The 12,097-nt window shown below is 54.6% G+C and overlaps 1 protein-coding gene across 4 annotated transcripts in view; it reads right to left on the bottom strand.

Annotated features, from left to right (window-relative positions):
* The window catches only part of CDH22 (cadherin 22), an 89,932-nt gene that overhangs the window by 51,926 nt on the left and 25,909 nt on the right, over window positions 1-12,097 (bottom strand). For all 4 annotated transcript variants that reach the window (XM_050907195.1, XM_050907193.1, XM_050907192.1 and 1 more), the window contains exons 2-3: window positions 7,224-8,189; window positions 1,901-2,195 (exon numbers count right to left, since the gene is read on the bottom strand). In XM_050907195.1, the coding sequence (XP_050763152.1) occupies window positions 1,901-2,195; window positions 7,224-7,448 (520 nt within the window). In that variant the 5' untranslated portion in view covers window positions 7,449-8,189. The remainder of the gene's footprint in view (window positions 1-1,900; window positions 2,196-7,223; window positions 8,190-12,097) is intronic.

Raw genomic sequence — 12,097 nt, forward strand, 5'->3', positions numbered from 1 at the left:
TTAATTTGCAGGAATCGCCTCCTTTCATGTTGTGAAACAGTGTTTCTTTCTCCCTCTGATCTCCAATTTCGCATAGAAACTGTCTCCTTTGATATGTCTTGTTCACATCAGTCTGATCAGGCAGCTCCATAATTGTTAGTGATTTTCAAAGAACTGGGATCCTTGTCTAATACTCAGAGTTGAGAATTCCTTCCTTTTTAAATGTTGTTCAAGCAAAATAGATTAATTTAATTTCTTTCTTCCCTTTGGGAACAGGATGCCTCCTGCTTTGCTGCCCACATGCTGTCTTTCATTTCTTCAGGAGCACGTGGCTGTAGTTCAAGGGGTCACTCTCTGACTCGGGAAAGGATTTGTGCAGGTAAATGGAAGAGGAAAGAGAGCTTGGATGCCTCAGGAGAGCTTGTTCTTCATCCATCAACAGACATCCAGGCAGCAGCAGCTCCTCTGGCGTGGGCAATTCCTGCACATCTGTACCTGCTGGAGGCCATGCACCAGCCTCACAATGTGCTGCACATTAACCACGGAGCCAGAGCTCTGTCGTGAGGCAGCACAGACCTGAGCACCATCCCCTGCACTCCGCTTCCAGGACGCCTCTTCAGCCAGACCTTCCGGCACAAGCACAGCAGGACCCGGCGGTTCGTCTGACCTGCCGAGCCCCTCATGCGGCTCAGCCCGGCTCCCCCAGCCCTGGCCCCCCCAGGTGCTCTCCCTCCCGGAGCTCACTGCCTTCCTGGCACTGTCACTCTCCCCCTTGCTGACTCATCCCTTGCTGACAGTGTTGGGGACCTGCCTTATCTTTGATGTCAGTCAGTCTTTCGCAGGCTGTCTTCTACCTTGATGCAGCCTTTGGAGCAGTGATTTGTAGTTCCCTGCCTGCAGCACATGCTGGCACACACAGTCTGCTACACACTCTGGCTAGTCAATGGGGGATAACAGCCCGACGTCGATGGGCAACGGTGTGACATCCTGGGCAGTGCAGCAAGCCAGGCACTCCCCCTGGACTTGAGCTGTGCTCAGCAGCATGGGAACCCAGCACTGGGCTGGCACAGGGAGCAAGGGCAGCAATACTGCAGCTCATGCATCACCTCCTGTACCCCTCCTGACGCTCAGGTGAGCACAAAGCTCACTGCCCCACTCCGCCATCCCTGGGGGCATGGAGTCATGCAGCCTCACGGCACACGTCCCAACCTGGCCCTCAGCACTTCAGCGAGGCTGATCACCAATGGACTTCAAAGATGCCTGGTGGCAAGGGGATGGGCAGGCTAATGGTAACACAGGGCAGCCATACTTCTGTCACAGGGGACGTGAATTCCCCAATCTCAGCCAACAACGCCTGGCCCCTCGGAGGAAGGCCAGAAGCCAGGTGAGAGGGGCTCGGCAGTGCTGCATGGGGATGCACAAGGGGATGGCTGGGCAGCCACGGGACTCTGGAGAGCAGCAAAGCAGCACACAGAGGATGGCCTGAAGAGGGGCTGGGGCACAGGCAGCCAGAGGGAGAAACGCCACTAAGGCTAATCTGAACCATAGGCAGCCATGAGCCCCTCGGCATGCAAGGGCTCAGTCTGTCCCCACCGCCCTCCCCAGCGTTCGGGAGCGAGGGGGCTGTGCAAAACCAGGGTAAATGCACAGCGGGCAGCTGGCACCGCCATGACCTGTCTCCAGGGCACAGCTTAGGGCTGAGACTGAGCGCTCAGCCACAGGCTGGCAATCAGCTCAGAGGATTTATTCACTTGTTTTCCTTAAGCCACCTTATTTATTTTTCCCTTTTGGCTCTCTAGCTCTGGTCTCAGCTGGAATCCCTGGGATTTGCAGGCGGTTTTGTGGGGTACAGCAGGCTCAAGGTTTGACAGGAGAGAGGCACAGGTTTCCCAACCCACCTCCTCCCACGCAGGAGACCTACCGATGGGGGACAGCTCAGCCACACTGCCGATGTAGGGCCCCTCCAGGAAGCGTGGCTCGCTGTCGTTGATGTCCTGCACCTTGATGATGAACTCTGACTCAGGCTCCAGCAGCTGGTCCGTCTGCCGGTCGCGGGCCTGAGCCCGCAGAGTGTAGAAGGTTTTCTGCTCCCGGTCCAGGCGCTCGGTAGCATGGATGTCACCTGTGATCTCATCGATGAGGAAGATAGTCCCTGCGCCCTCCCCGGAGATAGTGTACTTGATGGAGCCGTCCCCCTCATCCGAGTCCGAGTGGATCTGCCAGGGAAAGAGGGAGAGGGTGGGAGCAGGCTGGGGCCATCCTTGTGCCCCCATGGCTGAGATCGCATGGGTGTGGAGCCCCTGCACAAGGTGCCCATGGACCCTGCATGACGCCCATCTGCTCCCTCTGCTACTGCTGGACCACCAAACAATGCCTGTGCATGGAGCAAGGCCCAATAAACTGGAACTTCAGTCCTGCCTAAGCCACCATACGCCCAGCCTATCACAAATCCTGCCAGTACCCACCCACACCACAAACCAAGTTACAAACCCCACCACTACAAGGTTAGGAGATGATGGAAAAGGGAAGGACAACTCAACAGCACTCCAAAGAAAGAGGCTTCCCTGTGGGCAGGGACCCAGGACCCTGACAGTGTCGGATCACCTCTCCCAAGCTGCACAGCAGACAGTGAGACTGGCAGCTCACCACCAGTATCTGTCCCCATCTACCCGCCAGCTGCCCAAAGCCCATCCTTGTCTGCCTGCTCTGCCCCAGCCACAGCCACCCTCCGTCTTCTGGGCAGTCGGTGCTGACAAGTCTCCCTGCCTGAGAGCTCACGCACTCGCTGCACATCTGTATTGGGCTTACGTGGCAAGGTAACAGGGGGGGGTCAACCCATCACAACATCACACACAGAGCCCCCACCTGAGCAAAGCCTGCAGGAGAATGTGGCAAATCAGGCCCGTGTTCAGGATGAAAAACAGACCCTGTGGAAGATGCTTTTGCAGCCAGTCTCCGCTTCATTTTCTAATTAAGACAACGTTTGAAATTAGGAAAAGAAAGGGTAAACAGCAGCTCCCCACAGACCAGGAGCTAACTGGAATCCAGGCCAGACGTCCAGAGATAATTTTATTGGTGGCATTAAACTGAGTTATGAGGTTTTTACAAGCCAGCCACTTATGAGAAATCTATTAACAGTAACTGGACAGGCAGAATGCATCTTGACAGAGAGCAGCATGGGCATTAATTGGGACAATCCATAAGGGGACAGGCCCCCGGAAAGGTTTCATCAGCTGCCTTCATTTGCTTCCCACAATTTCTGCTTAGAATCAGCAAAGTCATGCCCCCCCCCCCAAAAAAAAAAAGAAAAAAGCCGTCCATTAATCGGCTAATGAAATATGAAAATGTTTATGGGCCATTCAATCTTCCAAACTGCAGTTCTATAATCCACCTTTCAGACATACAGCTCTACCAGCAAGAATTTATACCAGAGCTGCCTCTTTTTTATGACGCCTTCATTATATTTGTCTTGTTAGATACAGTTTATATATTTATTTCATGAGTGAGGGGCCCATGCGTTAGACAATTCAATGCATTTTACACAACATTCACATATTACTGCCCATGTTAAAACATCTCCCAAGCCTTGCCTGGGAAGGAGACCTTCGCTCAGCTAGCAAACAGGGCTGTGAGCCCAGCAGTGCTCTGGGACCACTGCAGTGGCTTGACCACAGACCTGCTGGGGCAGCGCCTCTCAGAAAGTGCCTGCAGGGATGGTCTGCCCTGGTCTGTAGGAGCATCCTGCCCTGGTGATCCTGCCCCAGCCCTCCCCACTGGCTGCTGGAGAGCTTGCTGCCCCCTCCACTTTATAATCCTCTCCCTAATGTTCACTACTGCTCTGCTAGAGATGAAGCTTTTCAGAGCAAAAAAGGTGCACCTGGTCTGTACAGCACAGGTAACAGAAACCTGCATTTTTCTGCTGAACACCAGGCTCATGATTAATAATTACGCCAGAGATAAACTACCCATCACCTCTTCCCAGAACCACACTGAGCTCTCAGCACATCCTCTTTACATATTTGCTCATCGCTGACTGCTCGGAGCAGACACCAGCATCCCTGCAAACTGGAATGCTAGGAAGAAAAATGGAGCCTGGGCTCAAGGAGCTGTAGAGATTGATTTACAAGGGAAGATTAAAAGAGCTAAATCTGTGCTGCTTGGCTAAACAACAACTAATGGGGGAGGGCCGGATAACAGACTACAGACATCTGAGAGGAGATGCCACAGGCCCAGACCACATCCCAGGGATGCTCTCTCCTGCCTGGCCTCGTCATTACAGCAGGCAGGCTCAGGCTTGGGGACCCCCGTCGCCACCGGGCACGGCAGGTGAGCGAAGCTGGGCAGCCCTGGCACGGCGCAGACCCGTGCTGGCCCTGGGGCCCCGTTGCGCCTTCCCCCGAGCTCCCTCCGGCCCCGGGGCCGCCCGCAGTGCTGTGCCCCAGGAGCAGAGGGAATCCCCCGCCTGTGGCTCAGCTCCTCCGGCCAAGGACAAGAACGTCCGCAGCAGCCAGGGCCATCCGGAACGTGGACAAAAGGCTCATCTGTTCAGTTTGTTCAACAGGAAAATAGTCTCCTTGTCCTAAAAGGCTACAACCAGGTATTTTACGAAGCCATTAATTACTTACTAATAATTAAACGAAAATTAAATGTGAACAGAGGTGCACATTCCTTATTAAAAGCGATTAAACAGAAAGCACAGATACACAAATAAAAAAGACTCTGGGGCTGGAAAAGAAAGAAAATCAAATAAAAACTAGCCCGTAATAAAGGCGCACTCTGTTTGCTCCAACTCATAAAGCCCGAGTTCATCAATTTTCTTTAAATATTAGCAACTTAATTAAATCTGCTTTTTTCCCTTTAATCCTCTCCTCTATCTAAAATAGATCTGTCCACATGCAGAAGTTTGTAACTAGTGCTGACCCCATAATTCTATTTAAAAAACCCAAAGAAATCCACATCAAACTGACAGCAGCCTCAGGGGAAATTACAGTTCAGAAGAAGGATTAGCTAGAGAACCCAGATTTTATGGAAATGGTATCGGCCCTTCAAAAAGCACACATAGGTGCGCAAGAGGCATCCACAAAGGGCAAGCCCCAGCTACACCGCAGGGAGCCGCGGGTCCCCTGTGCAGGAAGGCTCCCGGACCCACAGGCTGTGCCAGGAGGGCTGGCACACTGCCCTGGGAAGCCACGGGCCACCCCAGCCCTGGCCACTCCAGGCAGGCACCCCAGCTTCTCCCAGCCCCAGGGAAAAGCCCGGCCCCAGGTTGCTTTCAACCCTCAGGAGCAATATTCACAGGGAATGGATTTCAGTGCAGGCTAGCTGTTTATTCTGAGCAGGGTGGGTGATGCGGTGAATGATGTGGAAAGGGGCTGTAAAATGGGTTAGTTGTAGGTTCCTGGGTTCGTTTTGGAGATGAGGCGGTTGCTAGGCTACCTCTGGAGTTTGACAGGGCCTGATGCTTCGAGTCACTTCCCAGGGGAGCTGTGAATTAGCTGTAACTGCATTGAGCGTCGTGGCAGAGGAGTGCGGCTTTCGAGTGTCTGCTGAAATGGACACAAATCACCACTGAAATCCCAGCTGGCCCCTAGCCAAGAAGCCCATTTTCAAGCCTCCTCCAGACTCATGACCAGACGGCTGAGGCCATCAGACAGCCCTGCTGCATGAGCTCCTGGGCATTCTCCTTTGGGGAGAGCCCATGCCCCCACAGGGGCAGCTCTAGCTGGCTTGCAGCACGCTCCTCTGACTGGTCCCAACAGCTAGCACTGTCTTCATCAGTATACAAACAACACATCCTCCCGACTCGTGGGAGCCACAGGGCAGCTTCTCCACAGCTCCCAGAAAAGGACAAAGCCCAGCAATCCCAAGGCAAAATGCTCCTTCAGCCTCAGGACACCAGGAGAGGAGGGAGCAGAGGTCCATGTCCAGCCTCCCCATGCCCCAGGAGGTCACACACCGGGGAAGCAGCAAGTTCTCAAGGACGGACCCAGTCCTGCCCAGCAAGGCACTGTTATCTGCCAGCAGCTCCAGGTTTGCCAGCACTCCTCTCCGCAGGGCACGCAAACAACAGCAAGAACCAGGACAGCACAAATAGCCACCCCCCTGCAGAGAAGGGAGGCTGACAGAGAGAGATCAGGGCTTTTCCAGCACGGGGAGACCAGCGTGCTCCAGTGACCACTATCACACCTTCTCACAGCAGAGCAGGATGCACTGCTTACAAGAAGTCCGAAACCTCCCAGTGCCTCTCTCTGGAAGTTCATCGGTGCCACTGCCTGTGCAAAGCCCAACAAGAATGTGGCCCTGGGAGCAGCATAGTAACACAGTGCAGCTCCCAGCTGGCACCCAGGAGCGCCCGCAGTACAGGCCTGATGGGCATAGCTCCTGGCAAGCCCCAGGAAAGCTCTATCACCAGTGCTGGCCCTCAGGGTTCCTCCAAGCCCTGCACACCCACACCAAGCACCTTCCACACCACGCTGTGCAGGATAGCCTAAGATACGTAAGTCGTGCAACAACCTTGCTCTGGCCACAAACAAGAGCAGGATTTCCGTGCCACAACTACAGTGGGACATCTCCTCTGCCAGCCCCAGTCTGCAGAGATAATTAGCTAGGAAACAGCCGCTGTAGCCTGCAGGTCCAACAGAGCACAGTCCTTCCAGGACCAGGAGGGAGCCACAGCAAGGGGCCAACATTTATCCCCATGCTGAAAGGGCTACAGGACCAGGGATGGACCATCTTCAGGAAGCCAGGGTTGCACCTATGGCAGCAACTGCTGGGGCAGGAAGGCCCTTGGTGCTACAGCAGCACTTTGGCTCCCAAGACATGGCAGGGACCGGCATGAGCAGATGCCCACCCTGCCGGCCCAGCCCAGTCTGCACATCTGCTCCAGCCGAGCAGGTCCTCCCACAGAGATGGGAGCCTTCCCCACTGCCCTCACAACACCCAGAGCTGCATCTCTTCTTGTACCCACCCCAAACACCACGGGAACCCAGCACATGACTGGAAGAACATAGATGTGAATTTTTGTGTGCTCCTGCCCTAGAGTCTCTGGGAGCACATTAACCTCAATAGCCCACAGCAGGGACCAGGCTCCTGCCATCTCAGTCTATAGAGCACTTCTCTAACCAGGCCCCCATGAGCAACCTTCATGCAGGCCCTGTCTCCCCCGCCAGGCTCGACCGTGCTTCCAGCATGCCCTGCTCTGCCGCTGGCTTGGTCAGCCCCATGGAGACATAGGGTTGCCTTACCTTCCCCACATACAGTGGCTCCGTGCCCGTGTACTCCTCCACCACAAAGAATTGATTCCAGACCCAGCCACGCTTCACTCGCCCGCCGGCCAGCAGCGCAGGGTCCCCCGGCTGCCCTAGCCCAGGGCCCTCCACCGCAGTGTGCATGGCCCAGGCCCCCAGCTCCTGGATGGCGCAGAACAGCAGCAGCATTGTCCACGAGAAGCCCTGCAGACCCTTCGCCATTGTACTCTAGGACGCCGCATGAGCAGTAGCTTTCGGACAGGCAACTAGCATCCTTTAGGGAAGACAAGGAGGAAAGTCCACACTAGCAGCGTGGGGCTCACCGGTCAATGCAGAGCATCCCCATCCCTGCCGCATGCCATGTCCTGCAGCTGGAGCACTCCTGTCCCAGCAGGCTGGAGTCACATCTGTGACAACAGGCGTCCTGGACCACCCGCTGCTAGCGTGGGAGCAGTCAGTGCTGGTGCCTCGCAGGCTGCTCCTAGGTCTCCAGAGAAGAATCTGGCAGCTGGCATTTGTCCCTGGGGACAGAGCTGCACGGCTCTGTGCCTGGCTGCCGCCGGTCTCACTGGGGAGCAGGGTCACGCACAGCCTGCTGCCCACCCCATCAGCGGGCAGGGAGCTCCGCAGTGGTGTGCAGGGCACGGGCACTCGCAACCGTCATTCACAGGAAGCGAAGGGAAGCTTTTCCACGTATGGTTTCACAGAGGAGTTAACAGGATAAGCTGCTGTGGCCAACGTCTGCCTGTCCTGCAGTGGCCCTGGACTACTGCGCAAGGGGTCTGGCAGCGCAGGTGCCTGTGCCGCACGTGCAGTTCACAAGCCCATTTGTAACTCCCATCTTCAGGGGGATGACATCCCAGCATCTGGCGAAGCGTCCTTTGCCCAGCTGATGCCGGTCACTTCCATCCTCTGCTGGCTCACGCAGGGAGGTGCAGGGCAGCCGGCAGCATTCCTAGGAGCCTGGAAAAGGCGAAGGTGTCAGTGCTGGTGTGAAAGCGGGGCTCTGTGTCCCCCTGTGCTGCCCCTGCAGCCTTGGTCAGTATCTCCCACCCTGCCCTGCCCCGGGTGCCCCACAGCAGAGCCCAGCCCCGCAGGTCCTGCTAGAGCAGGTACCCCAGAAGGGAGGGCAGCAAGCTGCAGAGCTCTCATCACTACGGACATGTGCTCCAGCAGGGACTGCAAGACCAAGGAGCCCCACTGTCAAGGGCACCTCCTCACCACGCTGCCCTGGTTGCCGAGAGGAGTGAGGTCTGCTGCCGGCAGAGGGTCACCGCTGCCCGTGCTGGTGGGAGACGTGTAGGCAGCACCCCCGGCACTGCACAGCTGCTGCTGCCTGCACAGGGCCAGACCACACCAGTCCTGCATGCACAGACAAGGCGCATGCCAGGGGATGCCAGCGCCTGACAGTGGGAGGTGCTGGCTGTCCAGCCACTGCTGCTAGTCTTCCCGGCAGAAGTTTTCCTGGCATCTCACTTCTGCAGCCATGGGCTAGGAGAAAAGCATCTGTTCAAGGACTTGCCACCTGGCTAACTTTAAAGCTAACAGTTTAAGAAAGGGCTCTGGAGTAAACTTCAAGCCACCTGCAAGGCACTAAGGGCAAAGATATGAGACCTGTGGCCAAGGGTAGACTGCATTTCGCGAGTATCTGGGGAGAAGAGGCCTGATCAGGAGATGGGGATGGGTATGCAGCATCCATCTCTCCCTGCACCAACACCCTGAGCTTCCACCAGAGCTCTGCAACACCAGCCACTGCCAGAACTACTCATGAAACATGCACATCTTCACTGGTTTGCAGAATTAATCTCCTGTCATCTGTTACTCTAAACAGGAGGGAGAAAGAGGATGAATGGAAAGGGGGACAATCCTGGACTAGATATCCACCTATTCCCCATAGAAGGAGAACTGGACTGTGCTCCGTACAGCCCTCTGCATGATTCTAAACAGCCCCAGCAGTTCAGAGCAGGGGCAGCTCACAAGTATTTCCCTAGCTCTTCCTTGCACTTGCCATTTCCCTAGTGTGACCGCACCAACATGGCAGTTTCCCAAAGCATCCAGTGAGCTGCACCGCCATTTCCGCATTTGCCTGTCTGGACAAACACTTATTGAGAAACACAGGGCATTAGTGCCAGGCATCATTCTGCACTGCCTATTCATGGTTCACAAGTAGCGTGTCATGCAATGTGCACAAATCTATTCACACACAAGGGCTCACACGCATGTTCCACCCCATGCACAGCTAAGAGCACTCACACACTGGTGCTCTCTTTTGTCCATATTTGTGCCTCATTTGGATGTACACGTTTTCCCCTCTATGTACACACGCTATATTCCACGCACACATGCATGTCAGCTGTCACATGTGCAAGTCCTGTGCACTTCATGCTCCAAGGACCACAGGGTCTCCAGTGTATTTTTATGTTAGCAATCATGGTACAGAATCACTAACATTCCTCCCCACCCCTCTTCCCTGCCAGACCGTTTGTTATTAAGACATCTCCACACCAGCCACATAAGGTTGTTGGCAATGGCATGACTCCCTCTTGCAGTCAGGCCTCCCCATGCAGAAGCCATTCCTGCCACTGCTCCTGAAGCGCCAGCTACTCTTGCCAATCCAGTGAGAACTCCTATCATCAAACATCAAAATATTTAACATCAGAGACTATACCTAGGGGAGCGAGATGACCTGTAGATGGGTGACAGACTGAGTCACTCCTTCCCACTGTTAGAAGTCTCACAGGGTAAAGTAACTGCAGCCTTGCTCAACTGAACACAGATATAAAGGTCCCTGCTCTGGAGCAACAGAGCTGAGGCTGCCCCACCTGCAGCAGACTTCAGAGCAAGACACTCACGATGACAACAACAGGACACAAACAAACCTGTTTTATCACACTTACATGGATATACAGAATGATATATATGACATGGATATATAACAAGATATAGCACACCACTGTCACAAACAGCATCTCTTCAGTTTCTCATGTCTGGGAAATTTGTGGCTATTTTGGAGTAAGTTCCCCAGACAACGAGAGATGTCAATAAACTGAACAGCACAAGCTGTGCCAGAGCAAGAGCTTCAGGCCAGCACCCAGGGCAAACACTAAGTGCAGGAAGAACACCCTATCCAGCACCTCTGCCCTTGCCACTCTGCAGCACTTTTGCGGGCAACACCTCCAGATGTGCCCAAAGCCCAAGTACAAATGGGTTGTACCTGGTAAATGCAACTGCCAGAAAGAGAACTTAACAGATAGTCCGTTTGCACATGTTCTCAAGGACTACTATGTAAGCAGAGCCTTGGGGAGAGGCAGTCACCAGCTGCTGAAGTCTCCCACTCTGCCCACCCTAACACCATCTCCTCGCCATCCAGGCTACTCCATGCTGGTTTATAAAGCCCTGCCAGAAGCCTGACAAGGCAGCAATGCCACTGCCAGAGAGCAGTTCTGCAACAACTGAAGACCTCCTGAACACACAGGGAGGCTGAAAGAAAGCCAGCCCAATGGTGCAAATCCAGGTACTATGAGTAACGTCAGCATCCGAGGGCCCCGATCGAGCTGGCAGGAAGGCAGCGTGTTGTCCTGGCTGTCTCCAGCATGCAGTGCTCAGGGCACACAGCTGGCAGACAGCATCAACGCTGGCTCCGTGAGGGCAGTAGGAGCCATCCTCGTTCCTCTCATCGCACCATTTCACACCTGAGTGGCAGCTGCAAGCTGCTGATTTCCTCCATGACCTGACTACCCGAGCCACATACTGGAGCCAGCCCTGTATGCACACAGGGATGGCACTGCTACTCATTCCGAAACAGGCACTGTGCCTTTTCTTTCAGCCTTGCCAGAGTTACAGCATATAAATGGAAGTAGCTAAATCCTAAACAGTATCAATAAACCAGTAAAAGCAACAATTTAAATGCATACACTAAAGCAAGGTAGAGAAGAGGAAGCGAGGGCAAAAGATGCCACAGTGGGCGAGCACAGCTCCAGCAGAGCTGCTCCCCGGCTGGCGGACAAGCTGGCCCACAGTTCCCAAGGCAACTTGCTCAGCCCTGTTGCATCTGAGCACTCCACAGAGCAGCTACTGCCACAGAGAGGAGAGTCCCGCTGAGCACGCATGGGCTGGGCTGCCGTTGCTGTGGGAACCACAACCTTGTGTTTAGAGTCTCAGCCATTACGCTGCTTTTTACATGTAACAGATTTCTCATCTTACTGCTACGTCTGAACTAATGTGGTTTGCTGGTGGCTCTCAGGCATCCAAAGTTCAGCGACACTCAGCTGAGCTGTTTGCATGCTCTTCCTGTGGGCAGCAATGGAGGCGGCGTAACCCAAGCTGCCTCGATGCACCTCTAAGACACTCAGGTCCCGGACTGCAAAGCCCATCTATACAACCTATTGTGAGCTCCAGCCCTTAGTACCCAGAGCCACCCAGAAACACCGATGCAGACACATCTGTGGCAAGGCTCATTGCCACAAACTGGATTCTTCTTCTCCACCCATAAATTCTCAGCCTGTTTCTCTTCTGTCACAGCTTCAGGCCACGGCTAGGGTCAGTGTCTCTTCTCAGTGTGCACACCTTTCTTTCTGGCTGTCACATCACAGACCTCTTCCAGCGGCAGTGGACCCAAGAGCCCCAAGTCCTGCTTGTGCCCTTGCAGCAGCCTGCACATGCTGCAGCAGGATTCAAAGTACCCCAGGGCTGCAAAGCATCACAGAAGGTCCCGTGCACAGGAACCAAGACTAGCACAACGTTTATTTCCCCGTGTTATTGAAGACCTTTCAGCAACAGCTGGAAGTGCCACTTCTCTCTGCCACACATGAGCAGCGGAGCCATAAATAACTAGTGGGAGCTGCTGCTGTTGCAGCCAGAACTAGCCCGCA

The sequence above is a fragment of the Gymnogyps californianus genome, chromosome 17 (assembly GCF_018139145.2).
Source record: "Gymnogyps californianus isolate 813 chromosome 17, ASM1813914v2, whole genome shotgun sequence".
Taxonomy (NCBI): Eukaryota; Metazoa; Chordata; class Aves; order Accipitriformes; family Cathartidae; genus Gymnogyps; species Gymnogyps californianus.